The sequence below is a fragment of the Loxodonta africana genome, chromosome 9 (genome assembly GCF_030014295.1).
Source record: "Loxodonta africana isolate mLoxAfr1 chromosome 9, mLoxAfr1.hap2, whole genome shotgun sequence".
Lineage (NCBI taxonomy): Eukaryota > Metazoa > Chordata > Mammalia > Proboscidea > Elephantidae > Loxodonta > Loxodonta africana.
In genome coordinates this window covers 63,379,923-63,402,683 of record NC_087350.1, presented here as the reverse complement: position 1 = coordinate 63,402,683, position 22,761 = coordinate 63,379,923, and the positions used below count along the sequence as shown (strand labels likewise).

Below are 22,761 nucleotides of genomic sequence, written 5' to 3'. Positions count from 1 at the left end.
GTGCTTTGGCTGTGAAGTTTACTATTGACGTTGTGATGGGTTTGCTTTTTTTTTTAAATGAGATTAATGGTGATGGAGAAATGATGATAACAATGAAGACATTGGTAACCATTACTTGCGTACCACTGTGTGCCAAGCACTGTTCTTAGTGCCTTACATTTATTAACAAATTTTATCATTAAATCAATTCATTTCATAAAAGAGAAGCAAGGCATGGGATCTTGGAAAGGGAGACTGAAGCCAGGAAAGGGAAAGAGCTCAGTATTTGTTTTGGAAGAAGACTTGGGTTTGACTCTTAGTCCTGCCAATAATTGTGGGACTGTGGGCAAAGTCACTTAACCTTCACTTCCTTCTCTCTGGAACAGAAATCATGCCTCTTACCTTGTGAAGAATTAAATGAGGTAATGGATGTAAAAATCCTGTCAATCACTAAACAAATGCGGGGCATTGATAGGATGTGTCATTCCTAACTCACCTTAGACTCAATCTTCCGGGAAACCTGAGTTATCTTCCCCTTTAAAGGATGCTGTTTGCTTTCATGTGCTGGCCCATCTGGTGGGCACTGGGGAATCCAGAGGCATGGCCCATGCCCTGGGAAAATGTATGGTCCAGCTGGGAAGGCAGGTCATAAAAAGATGACTGAGTATACCAGATGGTTGATCAATACCGTTTGAAAGATGACTGAGTATACCAGATGGTTGATCAATACCGTTTGAATGGCCCAGGCAATAAGTGCTTTAAGAAAACAGAGGAGGGCAATGGCTCCTGTGGCCTGGGGGAGGTGGAAGTGGAGCCCTAAAGGAAGGAGAAGGGAATAAAACTGTCAGCAGCAACCGGGGCATAAAGTTTCACAGGATTGTGTCTGTGCTCATGCCGGACAGGAACGCTCTTGCATTTTATGATATGGTTCAAAAAACAACAACAAAAAACTTGTGTATCTGGGTCCCAAGTGTGACCTTGAAGGTAAAAAGTTCAGGGACCCCAGGAATGTTTTCCCTTTCAGCCAGCCCTGTTGACATCGGATTTGATACCTCAGAGCCTCCACTCCAGATCCCCATAAGCACAGCATTTGAGGCCTGGTCAAGGGGTGCTTCTAGAGTGCCTGTTGGGTGCCTGGGTCTTCTAGGAGATGGGCTGGGAACAATTAACCTTCCACATTACGAGTTTTTTTTGTAAACAGAAAATTCTCAGCAAAGGCTGAAAGTAGAAATATGGTGAAGGGCCATCCAAGCATCCCATGTGTTGGAGGGAGTGGGATTGGATGGCCAGGTTTCTATTTTTCAGACTTGCAGATTCCTTTCAGTTCCAAGCTGTGATTCCACTGGCTAGTGCCCACCCAAAAACCAAACCCAGTGCCATCGAGTCGATTCCGACTCATAGCGACCCTATAGGACAGAGTAGAACTGCCCCATAGAGTTTCCAAGGAGCGCCTGGTGGATTTGAACTGCCGACCTTTCGGTTAGCAGCCGTAGCACTTAAACACTACGCCACCAGGGTTTCCCTGGATAGTGCAGGGAGATGTAATTCAAGGGAATATAGTCCTTCCTTGTGAGGAAGTTAACAGTCCAGACAGGGAAGCTGGACTTGGGTGGACCCCTTGGTGAATTCTGCAGGACACTGTCAAGTGGTTTCTGCCCTCCAGGAGTTTCCCATCTGAGCTGATCTACTGCTGGTTTGACCTCAGACCTTTTCCTTCCTTTTCCCTACTGTGCTCTGTATCTCAGGGAACTGTATTTCCCAGGCTCCTTTCCTTGCTGGTCTTCAAGTAGTTTAACCAGTGGGATGCACAGGGGGAAGGTTAGAAGGCAGGAAGGTGGAGAAAGGGAAAAGCCTGAGGTATTTCTCCCCACTCTTTTTCTGCCTCTTGTGATATTTTCTGTTAGTTTTAGCCCCTTCCCCTGTGGTTCCCGTTGGGGAGCCTCTGCCGTGATTTTGGCTCTTGTCAGACAGCCCCAGCTTCTGGTAACACCATCTTTTCCATTCTCTCTTCAGGCCTAGAGGTCATAACAGCACATCTCTTAATATGCTGACACTTGGTTGCCTGTCTCCCCTCTTTGGCTTCTCAGCTCTTTCATCCTTGTGTAACCAGGTCCCTGTATTAAATCCCTGTTTAATAAGACCTAGAGCGCCTTCTGTCTTTCTGGCCCATCCCCTGAAGGACATAACATCCTAATCAAGCCCAACAGAATGTCTGATTGTTCCCATCCTGAATCCATGGAAGCCATTGTGAGATCATGGCTGCCCTAGTGAATTCAGGGTCCAAGGACATCAGATCTCCCCTTCTTTACAAAGAAAACAGAATTATAAAATAATTTAAAAATAGCCTGGCTGTCTGGATTTCTCAGAAGGCGCCCACTGGGATGTGTAGGATTACAGTCTTTCATTTTTTTTTCATGGTCCTCTCGTTTGGTAGGAAAATGGGTGACTCCTTCATTTCCAACTGTGAGAGGAACTATTTTGATTTTGTAAAAATTTATGTAGTCTTTCTCCCCCTCCTTCCATTCGCATGGGCTGTTGATCTTGTGATATATTTATAGAGACTGTGGTCGGCTGACCAGGAGTTATTTTGCAGTAGGAATTCGTAATATTTCTACTTTAAGCTTGTGTTCCAGCCTTTTTAAAAAATCTTTCTTAGAGCATCTACTTTATCCTTCTGTAATTATTTCTCTTTCATAAGCAAAGTGCATCCTGCCTCTTGGCACGTATATTTTTTTTTTTCTGTCTGTGTTTCTTTCTTCTGGTCTTTTCTTTAGTGTCTCTTTTTTTCTCTTAAACTTCAAATTTTAAAAGGCCATACCTCTTACTTCACATAGGAATGTTTTTATAAATCAGACTGTGGTAACTAAAAAGAGGGGTGCTTTGGAGGTCAAAAGACATGTAAAAGGAGGGCGTTGGACTAGATTAGAGGAGGTAAGCATGCTGCTATGCTAGCTTACACTCCCTGCAGACATCAATAATCAATCACAGCACCCTTTCCAACTGAGCTCTGATGAGGCCCAGAATCCTTCTCAACACATTGTTCCACACAGCTGCTACTAATTGATTAGAATTGGCATTCAAAATAAAATGTTTGACATTCTTAGACTGGATGATTCCCTAGACTCTATTCACTGCTGATTTTCAGGAGTTGGCAGCACAGTTTCTTTACATTTTATTAAGTCCCCTTTGTATGCAGCAGAGCCCTGTGTGCTGTGGAGCCAGAGAAGAGCCCTAAAACGTTAGCTGCCCTCATGGAACTTGCAGATTGGTTGAGAGCAAGGCTGGCTGCAAAGGATGATGCTGTTCCCAGGTGTGCTCAGGAATGCTTTTCGATTCCAGGAGGTTATCCCTGAGATCCTAAGTGATCAGGGGAGGCTCTCTGGGGCAAGACCTGGGCTCTGGCTGGCCAGAATAGACTAATGCAGGCAGTGGGACAACATGAGCAAAGGAGGAACAAGAATTGATGAGGTTTGGAACTAGGAGCGTCCTCAGAGTCCATCTGGTAAAAATTTTCCATTTTACACATAAGGAAACTGGGGCTTGCCTAAATTTTAGTAAATGATAATTGTTTATATAGCTAAATTTTAATAGATGATAAGTGATTTTAATAAATGACAATTATTTACATAGCCAATACTTATATAGCACTTGCTATGTGCCAGGATTAACTGGGCGGCACAAACGGTTAAACACTAGTAGTCAAAAGGTTGGCATTTCGAACTTGCTCGGAGGTGCCTCAGAAGACAGAGGCGATCTCAGGCTCTCAGTCTGCTTATCTGTCCAGTGGACCTGCTGCTGGACTGATGGCCTCCAGCTGCTTCCGAAAGTTCATACGTAACCTTGAAAACCCTATGGAGCAGTTCTACTCTGCACACATGGGGTCGCCATAAGTGTGAATCGACCTTACAGCAACCAACAACAGTCCTAAACAATCTTGTGAGGTGCTTTCTGTTACTATCCCCATTTTATAGAAGAGAAAACGGAGGCTTAGAATGTTAAGTGACTTTACCCAGTGTTATAGTAGTGGAACCAGGATTTGAACCCAGGGCATCTGGCTCCAAATTTTAATCTGGGAACTGCTGTGCTAAATAAATCCTTCCACACCATCCTGGTCTGTAGCTCATGTCGTATTGTTAGCGCTGGCTATGAATGTTGCAGACTTTGTACCATTTCATCCATGCAGCAGCTGTGTGATGTGGGGTCTTCATCTCTATTTTCACATTGGAAGAAACTGGGGCTCAGCGACTTGAGAAAGGTCAGAGTTTAATAAGTGGCCTAGGCAGAATTTGAAGCCTGGTCTGCTTGACTCCAAATATCAGAATTGGAAGGCCTCTTAGAGGCCATCAATCCAGAAGCAGGCCTATTGGACAGATGAACGGACTGAGGGCCCGAGATTGCCTCTGCCAGCTGGTTAAAAGAAGGCCTGGAGACTGATGTGTGTTTCCTGGGGTGTCTCGCTCCTCCCTGGTGAGGCTGCCTTGGTGGGCCTCCATTACCTTGGACTTACCACAGGAGGCTAAGCCCTTTTTTTTGATCCTCTTGAGGAGATCTGAGGAGCAGCCTCTTCCCTTTACTGCCTTCCTTAAAAATACCTAAGGGGGTGACTTTTAAAAAAACTCATCCCCCAGTTCTGGGGCTTACCCAGTTTGGAACTTGCAACCCTCAGTCTTTATAATAGTTTTTTTTCCCATAAAGCAAAAAAGTTTTTCTTTTTTTACTCCCCCCCCCCCTTACTTCCTGCTGATTTGAAGTGAATATTTATCACATATTTAATGAGTAATCTGAGTCTTGGCTTGGTGAGGCTGTACCAGGACATGGTTTATGGCTGATCTGGTTTTAACTCGCTCCAGGCGGTTTTCCCTGGAGTTTTCTGTAAAATCATAAACCTGGAGAGAGAATTTTTGTGGAATCCAGTCATGTGACTCACTCTTTTGTAAATTGAGAGATTAACTATGTGACTGTAAAGAACTGAGATGTATTTCCCTTTTAAAAGAAAACAAACAGAGCAACATTTATGCACCCAGAGAAGCGTGTCCACTTCTAAAGACAGGGAGAGTCACTTGCCAAGGTCACCCTCCTGGGGCTTGGAGGTGGGATGCACAAGGCTTGAAAGTGTGGACCTTGGAGAATCTGGCCTGGGGCCTGGCAGTGCTTCCTCCCAGTTGGCTCCTGCACCCTGTGCACCTCTGTGTCCTCGGCTGGGCTTGGGGCTGATGATGTCCCTACTTCTTAGGGTGGTTGAGAAGATTCAGTGAGAGTGCACACAACGCCCTGAGCCCAGAACTGACAAACAAGAGGGGCTCAGGAGATGCTGGCTACTCCTGTGTTATTAGTATTATCCATGTTTGAGGCCCTTTGTATTGAATAAAAAGGGCCCTGGTGGTGCAACGGTTAAATGCTTGGCTGCTAACTGAAGGATTGGCGGTTTGAACCCACCCAGTAGCTCCTCAGGAGAAAGACCTGGCGATCTGCTCCCATGAAGATGACAGCCTAGAAAACCCTATGAGGCACTTTTGCTGGACAGCACCTAACAACAACAACATATTGAAAAAACAATACTAGCTGACACTATAGATATAAAGGCCCTGTTCTAAGCATGTGACTGATTAACTATTTAATCCTTACTACAGTCTATGAAAGGAGCCCTGGTGGCACAGTGGTTAAGTGCTCTGCGGCTAACGGAAAGGCCAGCAGTTCGAACCCACCAGCCACACCCTTGGAAACCTTATGGGGCAATTCTCTGCCCTATATAGTTGCTATGAGTTGTAATCGACTTGATGACAGTCTTTTGTCTGGTTTGATAGCCTATGAGGTAGGCACTGTATCACCCTCATTTTACAGAGGAGGGAACTGAGGCACTGAGAGGTCAAGAGGTTTACCAAAGCCCTCAGGCTCCAGGCTGACTCCCAGTGACCACCACCTCTGCCCTGTTGCTGGCTTACTCCATCACTGTTGATTCTAGAGCCTGAGGGCTTTTTGACAGCTGGTCACCAGGAGGGAGACCAGACCTTGCCTTGCCTTAGTTCAGGCCTTCGCTGACCCTTCTGGACACTTGCGTCTGCCCCCTACCCAGTCTTGTGTCCTTCATTATTACCCCCTCGGTAGCCTTTTTGAAGACAGATTCTGACCAGGTTACTCCCCTGCCTAAGGTCCCTCATGTTGGGTGAAGGGTATAAGGAATTTCCTCGTACTGTCTAAAATTATCTCAGTGTAAAAAGTTAAACAAAATAACCTCATGCTCTGGGCCTGACCCTGGGAAAACCCGCATGCTTTTTGATGCAGCATTTAGAACCCTTTGTGATACAGAATGGACATACATTAAACAACCAGGGAGGAGCCCTGGTGGCACAGTGGTTAAGCACTTGGCCGCTAACTGCAAGGTTGGTGGTTGGAACCCACCAGCTACTCCGCGGGAGAAAGATGTGATAGTCTGCTTCCATAAAGATTTACAGCCTTGGAAACCCAATGGGGCAGTTCTGCTCTGTCCTGTAGGGTTGCTATGAGTCAGAGTCGACTTGATGGCAGTGGGTTTTAAACAACCAGGAACTGTTACCGGACCGTTTAGATTCATTCGTGAGGAGTCTGTTGGCTCCCACTGTAGTGGCAGCTGGCACTCTGGGATGGGAAGGAGGCTTATGGTCTGGGTGCTCAGTTCAGCCTCCTTCCCCTCAAGGCCAGGATTCTTCCCTCTCCTTTAAGGACCATGACTCTGGCCGCAGGTTTAGCAGTGGATTGATTATTACTTCAGTCTCTCCCTGGTGCCCAATGAGTGCATGGAGGAGACCAGGCCCCCGACACACCAGGAGTGCACAGTCAAGAGCAGATGGGATTATCAACAGCTGCAGCAGTAAACAAACAAACAAAAAAGCCAAAGCCATTGCCGTTGAATCAATTCTGACTCCTAACAACCCTATAGGACAGAGTAGAACTGTCCCATAGGACTTCCAAGGCTATGATCTTTACAGGGAGCCCTGATGGCAAAGTGATTAAGAGCTCAGGCTGCTAACCAAAAAAAGTTGGCAGTTCGAATCTACCAGTTGCTCCTTGGGAACCCTATGGGGCAGTTCTACTCTGTCCTATAAGATTGCTGTGAGTTGGAATCGACTTTACAGCACAGAACAACGGTCTTTTCAGAAGCAGACTGCCACATCTTTCCCCTGTGGAGCATCGGGTGGATTCAAACTGCAAACCTTTCAGTTAGCAGCTGAGCACTTAACCATGGTGCTACCAGTGCTCCTTAAAAAAAAAAAAAAAAAAGCCGTGCATTTATTGAGCAGCTACTATGTGCTAGCTTCAGCACCGTGCTGGGTGCTTTTTGTGCATTATCTCAGTTGATCTTTGCCGTTTTCAGTAGTTCTCAGTTCTGGAGACTTCTCTTTTGCCTTCCACGAACCATCATCATCTTTTCTCAGTGGCCTCTGTGCTGCAGCAGGAGGTTGCTTTCAGAGGTGCACATGCATTCCAGGGCTGCCCTTAGGGAAAACTCAAACTTCTTTGCCTGGTTTAACAAACCAAAAAAACCCCAGGTGCCATCGAATTGATTCTGACTCTTGGCAACCTCATGTGTGCAGAGTAGAACTCTTTTCAAGGCTTTGGTCTTTCAGAAGCAGATACCAGGCCTTTTTTCTGAGGTGCCTCTGAATGGGTTCCATCTGCCACTGTTCTTGTTACTGTTAGATCCCCAATAACTCCCTTGATGCCCAGCACATAGTAGGCACTTCATATGTAGTATTTCGGCAAATGAGGAAGGAACCATGTTTAATTCATTTTGGTATCAATCCCCCCAAAGCCTTTTTCAGAATCACACGTCTGGTATGAACTTTATTGAAAATTGGAACCTGAGTTCCCATTTTTTAATCCAAGGTCTTCTCTGGCAACCTCCACCTACCCCTCAAGCTTGGAACCCAGGACAGTAAGTGGCTTTGAGTCACTGTGTTCAGTTGGGAAAGAAAACACAAAATTAAAAACCAAGTACTAAATGCTGGAAACATATCACTGAATATGATCTAAAAGGCAAAGTCTAATTAGAGAATTTATAATTTATTTGGTTTCCTGGGAACAGAATCCTCTTTATAACCTGCAAAGCTATTCTTCAGCATTGGCACAGTCACCCTTAATAGGGTTTTTCAGGAATACCTGGTGGAAAAAAGTGGGGACTGCCTGTGCTTCGGTTGGGGCCTGAGAGTTAAATAGGAAAATGGTTCATCCAAATTGTTTGGGGCCAGGTTTGGTTAATTCTAGACATGAAGGGCCTTGTGTGTGTAGAACAATGACCATGGACTTGGGGTGATGAAACATGTACAGCTGTGGCTAAGCCTTTGACCAGCTGTGTCACATTGGGCAAATCATTTAGCCTCTCTGGGTGTTTGGTAAATTCATCTTTGTCAAAGGATAGTTAAACTGCAGTGTCTCCTTTGCAGGATTGTTGGATCTAATGTGGAGTAATGAGCTATAAAGTTCTATGCCAGTGGTTAATATTCTCATGTACCAGAGACATACAATTCCATTTTTCCTGGTGATGAGGCCAACAATTTCTGGAATCTTCCTTGACTCCATTCTTTCTCTCAAACTTCACAGCCAATTCATCAGTAAATTCTGTGTGTTCTACTTTCACATATACTCAGAATCTAACCCCTCTTCACTACCGCCACTCTGCTCTAAGCCATTGTAATCTTTCTTCTGGATTATTGCAGTAACTTCCTCCATCATTGCCTCTACTGTCCATTCTCCACACAGCAGACAGGTGATCTTTTTAAAGTGGAAGTCAAATTAATGTCATTTTATCCAAACCCTGCCATTGGCTCCCCAGAGTAAAAGCCAACGCCCTTCAGCCAAGGCCCTGCCTGATCTGACCTCCGGTTACCTCTGCTCTCCTCTTCATCTACTCTGCTCCAGCCATGCTCACTTCCTTGCTGTTCCTCAAACAGACACTCTTCCACCCTAGTGTCTTTACACTGGCCATTCATTTACTCTGCCTTGAACCCTCTTGGACACCACAAGGCCAGCTCCCTCACCTCCTTCTAGTGTTTGCCTAAGGATGCCCATCCTGACCACACTATTTAAAATGGCAACTCGAGGCTCCTCCCTTGCCCCCAGTATGTCTGGATTCCCCTCTATCATCTTCCCCACAGCACTGATTAGTTTCAGTCATACCATGTATTTTACTGCTTTTTTATTGTACTTACTAGTACCATCTCCCCCGACTTGAAAGTAATTTCCATGAGGGCAGGGATATATCCGAGCCGCCTAGAACAATGTCTGGCACATAGAAGGAGGACAATGAATGTTTGTTGGATGAACGAATATCTTCCTTTCTTCAGAATTGACTCTTGTGCCTCCATGGGAGAGACAGAGTTACAAATTAAATTTGGGGGATCCATTGGCTGTTGGAAAGGAAAGAGTTATGTAAATGAGGCTCAAGTCATTTGGGCCTCTTGTCCTTACTACTTGTCCTAGGCAACATAGAGTGATCCTCTGCACATCCTAAGACTCTGCCTGGCAGGTGCTTCTGGAGGCTGCAGGGCCTACTGTGGGCCTCCAGGTTGAGTATACTTAGTTATACCCACAACTGAGGGGGCTAGTGCTGAGCACCCTTTTGCAGCATCAGTTGTACCAGTTGGTAATTTAATACAGAATTTTTATATAAAAATGAGTATATATGTGTATACACAAATACACACAAATATATATACATATATTACACATACGTACACGTACATACATGTTATGGAATACAATATAACATTCACATGGATTGGTAAGACTTCAGAGGCATTTGAGTGTGCAGAGAACTTCCTTTTTTTCCCCAGGTTCACATTCATTCTTCCCTTTCCTAAGGATGGAGAAAATCATGAGAAGCAGTGAACTTGGGGATTTGGACTTGTTCACCAATGGATTTGAGTTTGTCCACCCAGGGCCTAGCATAGTGCTCAACACATAGTAGGCTTTCAAGAAGTATCTATGGAATGAATGAAGGAATAATTGATTATTTAAAGTCAATTGTTATTTTTTTAAATTCAAATATAATTGCAAATGCAGTGTATCATCTCAGCAACATCATTATGGATATTTCTTAATAATAATAATGCACAAATTCAACCATATTTGCCCAGTGCCAGGTACTGAACTGGGTGCTGGAGACATGTCTATGTGTGGGGGTGTGGTCTTGGTCCAGGAGGAGTGTACAGTCTGGGAGGAGACTGGCACCCCAAGAACTATAGTCCTAGGCTCATACATTTGGTGAAAGGCACTGATGGTGGTGTGTATGCAGGTTGGGAGAACAATAAGCAGGGATAAATGAAATGTTCCGGGGGGCGGGGGGGCAAGGGGAGGGATCATTGAAGTCTCCAGAGAGGAGGTAATTCTTGAGTTGCACCTTTTGTGATAAGGTTGGGGTGGGGGAGGGAAAGCTCAAGATACTAATTATACTCTCATAGAAACATACATCCTCAGGTCCGTCCTGGACTTGACTGGTGAGGCGCCATCTTGGAGATACCCCCTCCAACATGGTGACCCTCCATCCTCGCCGAGCTCAGGGACCGTGCAGCCCCCACGTTTGCCGTGGCACCTCAGGCTTCCTCAGCGTCTGGCTCTCCTCTCTTATCGCAGAAAGGCATTTCATTCTTCGAGATCAGCAGCCAGGACCCAAGGAGCTGTTTTTCCTCCATTGTGCAAGCATGACAAATCATTAATTTTTGATTGATTTGCTTAGAATTATGGGCGCCCCAGCATTCTTTCCGCCGCTGAACAGCTGTATAACAAATGAATATATCAGTGCGCACAAAAGATTGGAGATCTAAGAGAAGCAATTACGTTGGCCACCCTCCCCCACCCTCACCCCTTCCCAGGCAATGAAGGGAGGAAATTTTTACCAGAAATTCCTCAAGTGGCTTTAAAAAAATGTCTTTTTATAATTGAATTAAATCTTTATCGCTTCATCTTTTGTAGCAGATTTCCAAACACACCGCGGTTCCCCATGCACTTGGGCTCCATCTATCCAGGAAGAATCTTTAATAATGAAATTTCGACTTGTGAATTAAAACCAAAATGGAAGAAAAGAAAAAAAAAAAGCAAATTTTACCCCTCCTTTTTTCTTTTTTTGGTTGCTGCTTTTCCTTTAAGATTTTGGAACTGTACCAGTGCACTAAATGTGACCTCCATAACTTTTAAATTAAGAATTTATGCTGGCTTGAAATTTATGAAATATTTCAGCATGAAAGAAAGCCTTTTTCCCTCAGGAAAATTGAGCAATAAATCACAGCACTGTGGATTTACTGCCCTAGAGCCAGCGAGAGATAGGATTTTTTTTTTTTTTTTTTGCTTCATTCTGAAAAAAAAAAAAAAAAATGTAATCATATAAGACAGCTTAGCTGCTATCCTCCCACTCTCTAGAATTTTTAATTTCAGCTGTTTCTGCTTGGATTTATTTCCAATATTCCTGCTCGGCTTTTCAATTTCCTCAGTTATTAAATTTTAATTCAGTGCATTAGCATTTAAATTAAAAAAGGGTTTATTTTATCGAAATCGTTGGCCAGCCCCCATCCCACAGCACACGAATTGCCTGTTTCTGCCATTTGCACAAAATGTGAAATGCAGCTAATGTCTTACAACTTACATTTGCACAAATTTAGAAATAAAATTTCTGGGTTTGGAATAATATTTTCTTTCCAAGAAAACCCTTAATAAGAGAATGGAAAAGAACAACTTAACATTCATTTGGGAGGGGAAAGGAGGATTGAATGAAGCCAAAAATAGCTTTGCCCAGGTCCTGAGGAGACACTGGCATATAAGGAATGGATGGGGCTGGGAAGGGAGGGCGGGCAAGTACCCTCATAAGAGGCTGGTGGGCTTGGGTAAAGACCCCAACCATGCAAGGATGAGAAGGAGGGTCTCTTATGGGCCCACACTACCCCCTCATTTACCATAGACAGGTCCGGTTAAGGTTTAGTTAGCTCAAAATAAGTAACAAAGGTAGAAGGGAGGAGAGAGTATTTGATTTGGCCCTCTGCCCTGTGCCCCCTGCCCCATTTTTACCTGTGGAAAACCTCAGGTCCAGGGAAAGGAAAAAGCTTGCCTAAGGTTCAAAGTGGAAGCCCTCGTGGCACAGTGGTTAAGAGCTATGGCTGCTAACCAAAAGGTACAGTTCAAATCTACCAGGTGCTCCTTGGAAACCATATGGGGCAGTTCTACTCTGTCCTATAGGGCCGCTATGAGTCAGAATCTACTCGACAGCAGCAGGTTTGGTTTTGGGTTTTTAAGGTTCAAAGTGAGACCCAGACAGGGCCAGAGCGAGTCCAGTGGCAGAGATGGTTCTACAACAGCAGCAGCAGTAGCCTTGGAGGTTTCCGTCCCTGAGCGATAACTACATGAGTACTTTACCTACATTATTGCATTCAGTGTCACTCTGACTGGTTCCATTGGAGAAGTTCTCAGGTCTACGGTGGTTGGGTGGATGCTCATGAGATGCTGACTTGGCAGCGTTAGATTCTGGTCAGACCCTGAGGCATGCTGGGAAGACGTATCGTCCAATCCACACCAGTTCTGCCATTCCTTTGCTGTGTAATCTTATTCAAATCACTCTGTTTCCTGAATCCAATAAATGATGGGCTTTATAACTAAGGCTGTTAATGATTGTTATAGTTACTACTTCTGAGCCCATGCAAAGAACTTTTCACACATGTTATCCTGAACACAGTATCTCACGCCTATTCCATAAGGTGGTGGTGTTATAGTTAGGTGCTGTCAAGTCGATTCTAACTCAAAGCAACTCCAAGCGTGATAGGATGAAACACTGCCAGGTCCTGCATTATCCGCATGATTGCTGTTATGCTTGAGTCCATTTTTGCAGCCACCGTGTCAGTCCATCTCATTGAGGGTCTTCCTCTGTTTCACTGACTCTCTACTAAGCATGATGCTCTTCTCTAGGGACCAATCCTCCAGATAACACGTCCAAAGTATGTGAGACAAAGTCTCACCATCCTCACTTCTAAGGAGCATTCTGGCTGTACTTCTTCCAAGATGGATTTGTTCATTCTTTTGGCAGTCCATGTTCAGTATTCTTCGCCAACACCATAATTCAAAGGCATCAATTCTTCTTTGGTCTTCCTTATTCGGTCTTCCTTATTCAGTCTTCCTTATTCATGGTCCAGCTTTCGCATGCATACGAGGTGATTGCAAATACACCTTAGTCCTTAAAGTGACGTCTTTGCTTTTTAACACTTTAAAGAGATCTTTTGCAGCAGATTTGCCCAGTGCAGTGCATCGTCACCGTGAGGTATAGGTCCTGTGATTAGCATCTTGCCATTTTGTAGATGAGGAAACTAATGCCTTGGGAGGGCCAATGACTTGCCTAAGATCACATAGCTAGAAAATGGCAGGACCAGGACTTGAACTCTGACTCTAAACCCTTGCTCTTAAATTTTAGTTCAAATTGAGAATCTGGTTGGATTGCACTGGGTAATGGAGAGTATAGTTGAGGTTGGATCATATACCATTGCTGATATTAGACCATTTTGGCCTAGGAAAATGGCAATGTGAGAGGTGTGACTTAATTCAAGCAGAAGGGACTGCTATAGTGTATTTGCGAGAACACAAAGCCGTCCAGGTATCATATGGACATCTGCAACTGAGAGTCGATGCTGTCAGCACTGTGTGTTTTGGCCGAGGTCGCTAGGGGGCTGAGGGGCCATCCCCGGTCATCATGGTGGGTCTGGACTTGGCTTTACCCCTTCCTGTCTGCCAGGCCCAAATGCCATGAATGAGATGGTTTGTGATATTGATGTATGCTGGCTTGGACATCTCTCACTTGAGTTCATTATCCAGCTATACACCCACCTTGGCTTTCCCATATCTGTTGACAAATGGCCTGAACATTTCACATCTGGCCGTGGTAGCCCTTCTCTCTTCAGTGGTTCCCTTTCCCCAGTACCACCACCTTAGTCTCCGCAAAAGGCTGTTTTTGGACAACTATTTGAATGTTTTTAGCATTTTGTCTTTGTTTTGTAAAAATGGGTGGAAAGTAAAAATGACTGTTAATACCAGATCATAACTTAATTGAAGGGAAACAAAAGTGGAGATTATTAGGTGTGCTAAGAATCTCTCTGCCCATCCCCGCCCTGTCAACTTGAGTGGTCCTTGATCTGATCAACTCTGTGAAATTATGAAGGAGAAAGACAGTAATGACATTTTAAAAAGTATGTAAAATGCTAGACATGCATGCCCAGAATTAAGTCTGAGAGGTGAGAGATCACTTGGGATTTGACAATATTTTTAAGCTCTGTAGGGACAGAATTCTCACCCCCTGCCACTTCTGTCACTTACGATATGAACATTAAAATAACTTCTGCCCGCTTGCTTTACATGCCAGTTTTGAGGAATGCAAGATGTCGGAAAGAGGCTGTAATTGATCCTGGTCTTTTGCTCCCAGTGAAATGATAAGCAAACCATTTTCTGCTTTCTTGTTTCCGCTGCTGAAATACTATACTAGCATCCCATTAAGTTCTCCTTCCCAGACTTCATGTTTCTGCCTCCCCGTTTGTCCTTAACCTTTCCTTTTCCCTCAAGTAGGAAAGGGAGGGGGCTGTGTGGCTTCACCCCATTTTCTGATTGGCTCCCCTGAAAGCTGGTGGCAGATAGAAACTCCCAAGCCGAGTACAGCAGGCTACGGAGTACCCTGGCTAGACCTGGGCTTGTAGCTGTGGGGCTTTTGATAAAAGAGTTAAATTTTTTTACCATCTGTGTCCTCACCTGTAAAATGGGGATATAGGGGTGGGGAGGACTTAGCGTGAGGATTAAATGAGACAAGGCATTTTTTTTTTTTTTAATTTATTTACTGTGCTTTAGGTGAAAGTTTACAAAACAAGTCAGCCTCTCATACAAAAAGTTATACACACCTTGCTGTTACTCCTAGGTGCCCTCCTCTTAATGAGACAACACATTTCTCCTCTCCACTTTGTATTCCCCGTGTCTGTTCAACCAGCTCCTGTCCCCCTCTTCCTTCTCACATCGCCACCAGACAGGAGTTGCCCACTTGAACCCTGAAGCTCACTCCTGAGCAGCATCATTGTCTATCTTCTAGACCAGACCAATCCCTGTCCGTAGAGTTGGCTTTGGGAATGGTTCCAATTTTGGGCCATCAAAGGGTCCGGGGTCTGTCACCTCCAGGGTCCCTCCGGTCTCAGTCAGACCATTAAGCCTGGTCTTTTTACGAGAATTTAAGATCTGCATCCCACTGTTCTCCTGCTCCGTCAGGGATTCTCTGTTGTGTTCCCTGAGACAAGGCATTTAATGTCCATACACTAGTGCCTGATGGGAAGTTAGCCAAGGGACATGAGCGCAGATGCCCACAGGGGCCAGGCGAGTGGGCTGAGTGTAATGCAAGAGGTGGGGTAGGGCCTGACTGCACCTGTGTAGGACAGGGTGTTGCTAGATTATCCAGCTTTATAAGAGAAGCTGGAAATATGGCCCCCCTTTTTTGGTGAAATCACTTGGTTTTTATATATTGCCAGTTCGTGTGTTTCAAAGTCCTCTATCTGGTTTTGCCAGTTTGCAACCTCTAATAAGCACTCATTAAAAGGCAGCAGCTGCTGTATTTATTTTAGCTATTACCCACCATCCTGAAATTAAAAAAGGCTTGAAAACTGAACTTTTTTTTTCCTGATTTATTAGACAGCAGAAGTTGAGCCGAAGGGAGATAGGGCTAGTTACAGTCTTTCGTTATCCCATGTCGTTGTTGTGTGCTGTCGAGTTAAGTCAATTCCAACTCATAGCGACTCTATATGACAGAGTAGAACTGTCTCATAGGGTTTCCTAGGTCTTTTTGCCCATGGACTGGCTAGTGGGTTCGAGCTGCCGACCTTTCTGTTAGCAGCCAAGCTCTTAACCATTGTGCCATGAGGGCTTTTATCCTATGAAGGGTTGACTAAATGGTCTCTGGGTGGCGCAAATGGTTTGCATTTGGCTATAGACCAAAAGGTTGGCAGTGTGAGCCCTCTCAGTGGAAGAAAGTCCTGGCAATCTACTTCTGTAAAAAGTACAGCCAAGAAAACGCCATAGAACTCAGTTCTACTCTGTAACACATAGGGTCGCCATGAGCCAGAATTGACTTGGTGGCAATAGAGGGGTTTTTTTAGGGTTGACTGTTCATATGTTTCATTATGAACATTATTGTGCTTAATTATACCCCCCGCCCCAAAACTTGCCAGGGCTGCTTCGAAGTCATATGCATTAAATTATCTTTCTAAAGTCAGGAAAGTTCTGAATTTGGAAACACATGTGGCCTCAGGGTTTTGGACCTGCATTATTCTAACTGTTATTATAAATGTGACAAATCTAGGGAATGTGTCTTATACTAGTGGTGATGGAGAACCCAGGTGTTCTTCCCATGTTGCAGCCTGCTCTGGCCTCTGCATTGAGGTCCCCGAGCATTGGGCTGGAAGTCAGGATCCCAGATATTTGTCCGTAGGTCCTCATGATACTCTGGCAGATTCCTCCTCACCCAGGGCCTCAGTCTCTCTATCTGAACCAAATTTTATGATTTCTGAAAATTTCATTTGGTCAGCATTATTTCCCTCTTCCTCCCACCCCCAGTAAAAGAGATTAAAGAACCAATACTCTCTTGCCTTCCTCTGCTCATAGGGTTGGGGGACAGAATATTTTAACATAATAGGATTTCCCCCCCCTCCGGTTGGCAGGAATAAATATGCAGCTACTGTTTTATTGGAAATCCCAGCTGAAAATAAAAATGGTGCAATTCAATCTCAGATTTAGCTGGTTACTTACTTTTCACTGAGTCCCCAGGGCTCTGCAGTTGCTGGGTTTGTGTTGGCAGTGGGTGCTCAGGCAGGACTTAAAGGGCCAAGCAAATAGCAGGGTGTCCTGACTCCTGCTTACCACTGGGGACAGACTTTTCCAGCTTGGAGGAATAGGGCGGGGACTAGAACCTGTGTCCTTCCATTTTGCTGATCCAAGTGTTTTGTGGTTTCTCTTGCAGGCTGACGGAGCCAGTGCAGCCGGAAGGAAAAGCACGGCGGGCAGGTGAGCTCCCCCTTCCCTACCCCACCCTGTGCCCCGGTTTTTGCCCTAGTCTTCATGTCTCACAGTCACCACTTTCTGATCCCCACCTTCCTCACCACCTGGAAGGATGGAAGGTCCAGGACAGCTCCCTTTGCTGAGAAGTCCCTATATCTCCCCAGACCACCTGAGGTCTTGGGCAGTGTTTTCCAGCTCATCTGGTGCCCTTTGTGGGCACCTGTGACTGGAATCCGTGGATCACTCATTCCTGACCTGGCCATTGGCTGCTCAAGTTGGGGATAATCTAGGGGTGAAGCACAAGACTCTGAGAAAGACCTGAGTTGAATCTGGGCCCTGCTGCTGCATTGTAAACTCCAGGGGCTGCCAGTCCCATCTAATCTGGAATTCAGTGTGAATGGGGCCTCCTGGGGTCATGCAATTAGTGGCCTTACTGGGTAAGTGCAGGCTCTTCAACTGCTCTCTGCCTCAGCTTCCTTTCTCTAAATTTGGGATAACTTTCGTTCTTACTTTGAAAGGGGCTGTTGTGAGGATTGAATAAGAAGACATGTATAAAACCTTTAGAACAGTGATTTTATATTAGTCAGGGCTGTTTGGAGGGAACATGTTATAAATTTACCCCAAATTAGTTTGAACAGAAATAAGAGTTTTATATAGCTGCAAAGCCCAGGGTGTGCTGGATTCAGGGCTCAAATACTGACATCGGATATCAAACAGTTTCTCTCTCTCTCCCTCCTTGCTTTTTTCTCCTCCCTCTCTTGTCCCCTTGTCCCTCCCTGCTAGCTCTGCTTTTCTGTGCATTGGCTTCATTTTTAGCAGGCAGAGATGGTCTTCGGCAGTACTGGGCATACCTGGTCCTTGTTAGTAATCTTAGCCAATGAGAAAGCCTCTTCCTGATAGCTCAAGCAAAAGTCTCAGAGATGATTTTCATTGACCCAGCTTGAGCCATGTGCTTCATCCCTTGAACCAATCACTCCTGCCAGGGATATGGCAGGGATATGTGTTTATCCTTGGAATCGTCAGCAGATGGGGGTCGGGTGGTTTCCCAAAGGAAAGCTGGGATGTTGTTAACAAAGAAAGGAGGAAGAGATGGCAGAAAGGACCAAGCAGTGAGTGTCCATAACAAGTGGCACAAGTAGGCACTCAGAAAGGGTTAGCTTGGATGCTGCTGCAGCTGTTCCGTTGGGTAGAGCAGAGCTGGAGCAGCCAAATGACCTTTATTCAGGACGCTGGGGCAAGAAGAAGGCAAGGGACAGACAAAAGACTTGGCTCCCCAGGGCATGTGCATAAAATCTGGAATAGGCTCTAGGACCATGTACCGGAAGTGAATTATGTATTGAATGTCAAGAGAATGTTAGAATAGGCCTTAGCTGGTGCACTGGTGAATTTGACCCTGGTCGTTGCGTTAGATCAGCCACGTGGGGGTTAGAGTCACAGATGTTTTGTAGAGTGTTAGAGTTCAAGTAGTTCTTTCAGCTGGGGAAACAAAGGTCCTGAGGTCCCTCAAGGTTAGTGTGAGGCTGACTGGCCCTTGTCAGGAATGACCCTGAAGGACCCCTTACCCTCTGAATTGGGGCCTTCCCTCCCAGCTCCCAGCTGTGCCACAATAAGCTGTATTACACCAGGGCCCACTTTCATCTCAGTGCCTTCCTTTTGACCCGGAACATGTAATTTCGTTACTTCTCCGGAGTGCCTCTGGCTACACCCCAAAACCAACAGCATGGGCTGCTAAGGAATTAGTGTTAAATTGAGGGGGACAAGGAGAGGTGGTGTTTCTGATCCTGAGAAACAACCGAACGTGGTTTGGTTTACTTCCCAGTAATCTAACCTGAGTTGATTTTACAAGACTGGTGACCCCCGCGCTTGAGGTTAATGCTGACCTGATGTGCAGGTTGCAAATTGCGTAGCACAACTGTAGCCAGATCTCACTTACTCAGAGAGGAATGGGGGCTGTATGGTATCAACTGTAGAAAATTCTGAAGGAAATGCAGCTTTTATAATCAGGCAAATGCAGCAAAGTTCTGCTAAAGTTAAAAAAAATTATGCCTCCTCTTTCTTTCTTTTTTTTTTTGTTCAGTTGGAGATTTTCAGGCCTCTGTAGGTAATCTGGAAACCCTGGTGGTGTAGTGGTTAAGTGCTATGGCTGCTAACCAAAAGGTCGGCAGTTTCAATCTGCCAGGTGCTCCTTGGAAACTCTATGGGACAATTCTACTAAGTCCTGTAGGGTCACTATGAGTTGGAATTGACTCAATGGCAGTGGGTTTGGTTTGGTTTTTTATAGGTAATCTCCTCCAACCCTCTCATTTTGGAGATAAGGAAACCAAGGATAGGATAGAAGAGGTTAAGGGACTCATTTGTTCACTGTATGTACTAATTTCCTAACAATTATGCAGGATCTTGTAGGGCAAGAGATTGGGGAGGAGAAGATCATAAGACCAAATCTCATTCATTATTTCACGAATATTTTTTGAATGCCTAATATGTGCCAGGAAACCCTGGTGGCGTAGTGGTTAAGTGCTACGGCTGCTAACCAAAGGGTCAGCAGTTCAAATCCGCCAGGCGCTCCTTGGAAACTCTATGAGGCAGTTCTGCTCTGTCCTGTAGGGTCGCTGTGAGTCAGAATTGACTCGATGGCACTGGGTTTTTGGTTTTAATATGTGCCAGGCACTGTCCTAGGTACTGGAGATATTTGTTGTGTTGTTGTGGTACGCCATCAAGTCGATTCCTAGTCATAGCAATCCTATATGATGGAGTAGAACTGTCTCATAGGGTTTTCTAGGCTGTAAACTCTATGGGAGCAGATCGCCAGATCTTTTCTCCTGGGGAGTGGCAGGTGGGTTCGAACTGCTGACCTTTCAGTTAGCAGCCGAGTACTTGACCGTTGTACCACCAGGGCTGCTTACTAGAGATACAGCGGTGAGCAAAGCAGACAGAAATCTCCATCCTTGTGGAGCCGATGTTCTAGTAGGAGTGGAGGAAACCTAGTAAATAAGTAAAATGTATGAGGTGTCAGATGGTAAAGTGTGCTATGGAGAAAAATACCAGGGAAGACTAGCTACTTAACCTCCCTGAGCTTTAGTTTCCTAATCTGTAAAATGGGAATAATATTAGTACCTCCTTCCAAGTGTTGTTCCAAACCAAACCTGTTGCCATTGAGTCAGTTCTGACTCTCAGTGACCTCATAGGACAGAGTAGAACTGCTTCATAGGCTTTCCAAGGCTATAAATCTTTTCGGAAGCAGACTGCTACATCATTCTCCCTTGGAGCCATGGTGGGTTTGAGCCTCTGACCTTTTGGTTAGCAACTGAGCATTTAACCACTGTGCCACCAGGGCTCCGCCAAAGGGTTGTTAAACCAAAAACCCATTGCTGTTGAGTTGATTTTGCCTCATAGTGGCCCTATAAGACAGAGTAGGTCTGCCCCATAGGGCTTCTAAGGCTGTAATCGTCACAGGAATAGATTGCCATATCTTTTTCCCGCAGAATGGCTGGTAGGTTTGAACTGCTAACCTTTTGGTTAGCAGCCAAGCACTTAACCACTGCACCATCAGGGTTCTTCCAAAGTGTTGCTGGTGACGGTTAAATGTAATAATATATGTACACCCTTAGCACAGTGCCTGGCTTATAGTAACCAAAAAACCAAACCCAGTGCCATCGAGTCGATTCTGACTCATAGCGGCCCTATAGGACAGATAGAGTTCCCAAGGAGCGCCTGGCAGATTCAAACTGCCGACCCTTTGGTTAGCAGCCATAGCTCTTAACCACTATGCCACCAGCGTCTCCTGGCTCATTGTAAGTGTTCAATAAATATTTGTTTTTATCACCATCTCAACGGCCCTCTCTAGTGCTGGATTTCTGTTCCTAGGAGGAGGAGACAGTATGGTGGCAATTGATATCTTGTAGAGCCTGGACATTGGAGAGAAAGCTGGAGGTAGGGCAGAGGGTGAGGATGGAGGTAGTATTTGCTGAGGGCTCACCATGATCCAGTTAGTATGTCTTACCATTTACACATACCACATTTGATTCTCCTAGCATCCTTTTGAGGTCATGATTGGTATCCTTCCTTTCAGTCTTATCCAAGGTCACCCACCTAGGAAAATGGCTTTGGACCTGGCTGAGTCTTGTGTCTTTTAAGCCAAAGCCATCCAAGTTTTTCATCAGTGAACCATGTAATCAGATAAGTACATGTGTGCAGCTGTGTAATTATTTCTTAAAATAGTATCTTCTTGCTGTTTAACGTTTTGGTTTTCAGCTGTAAAATAAAAGTAGCCGCAAACAAAACAAATTAATTTCCTTTGCCAAAAAAAAAAATTCAGTAATAAGCTTACATCTAGTCATTGACAAGTATGGTGGTGGTGGTGTTGGGTGCCGTCAAGTCAGTTGCAACTCATATGAGCCACTTCCTGATGAGACAGAGTAGAACTGCCCCATAGGGTTTCCTAGGCTGTAATCCTTATAGGAGCAGATTGCCAGGTCTTTTCTCCCTTGAAGCTTCTGGGTTAGCAGCCGAGTGCTTAAACATTGCACCACCAGGGGTCCTTAGTATGGTACTAGTAGAGTGAATTACTTGAGGACTCTGGGTTCATTTCAGTCAGGATACATCTGCTTCTTGACTCTAGGTTTATGTTCCTATTATGGGAGCTCAGATTTGATTTTCTGAAATGTGTATCTCACCTTGCCAAATTCTGGCCAAAGTTTGGCCACAAAATCATAAATTGCTGGCTGACCCTGGGGGCTCATGTACTCATTCCACAGAGGCCAGTGCTTTTTGGTGGGCAGAGTTCACTCTCAGCTTAGTTACTCTTAAACCTAGACTCTGAAAATAAGGCAGAATCTTGATAATTTGAACACATTCTCAGCTTTGCCCTCTGGAGACATCCACTGAAATACAAGGTACAGTTCACGCATATCAAAGTTCCTGGATCATTTTTGCCAACTGGTGCTGCGGTCTCTCAAGCTTAGGTAGTCCAGCAAAGGCAAGCGATTCGGGTGTCTGCTCTGTCCACCCAATATGAGTCTTTCACCTGCACTCCTTGTGCAAAATAACAAAGTTCTTTTGAGCCTATGCTTATCAGTTCAGAGTGTTCAGGAATTATGCCTTATCCTGGAGAAGCACAGTCTTAAAAATGGTAACTGGCATGATCTGAGCTGGTTGCTTCTTGAGGGCTTCAATGACAAAAGCCCTTCAGCTGAGGAAGCAGCTCTGGAAATTTCCACACCCATAACCATCTATCTCGCTCTGTTAACCGAGAGAATATTCTCTTAAACCCAACTTTCTCATCCTCCAGATTCCATGCAAAGCATGGACTGTTAAAAACATTGGTTACACCCATACCTACCTTCTTGATCACTCCTACCTTCCCATCTGGTAGTGAACTTGGCTTTGGTGTGTGTCCCCAGCTTTCTTCCTTATTGCTGCTGCATGAAGGGTGGCCATGCCCACCATTTTGTTTTCATAGGGGCTAAAAATTCTTCTACTTTCATTTATGGGTACTCTCATCAGTGGCCTAAGAGCTTGTCTTTTTTATAGTTTGACCAAACTTTTCACATTTTAAGCTGGTTAGTGCTTGGTAGGGATGGGAGAAAAGAACTAGCATTTATTGAGTCCCTGCTATGTATGTGCTTCCATGCTGCGTGCCATATATACAGCTGTCTCCTTTAATCTTCTGCATAACCCTTAGTGGTTAGTATTCACATCCTCATTTGAGGAAAGGGAGGGGTAGATGAGTAACTTGACAACAGCCTGTGGATCTAG

At 44.9% G+C, this 22,761-nt stretch overlaps 1 protein-coding gene across 14 annotated transcripts in view; it reads left to right on the top strand.

The window, feature by feature from the left end:
• The window catches only part of ZNF618 (zinc finger protein 618), a 184,258-nt gene that overhangs the window by 86,542 nt on the left and 74,955 nt on the right, over positions 1-22,761 (top strand). For all 14 annotated transcript variants that reach the window (XM_064291568.1, XM_064291567.1, XM_064291574.1 and 11 more), the window contains one exon: positions 16,970-17,013. In XM_064291568.1, the coding sequence (XP_064147638.1) occupies positions 16,970-17,013 (44 nt within the window). The remainder of the gene's footprint in view (positions 1-16,969; positions 17,014-22,761) is intronic.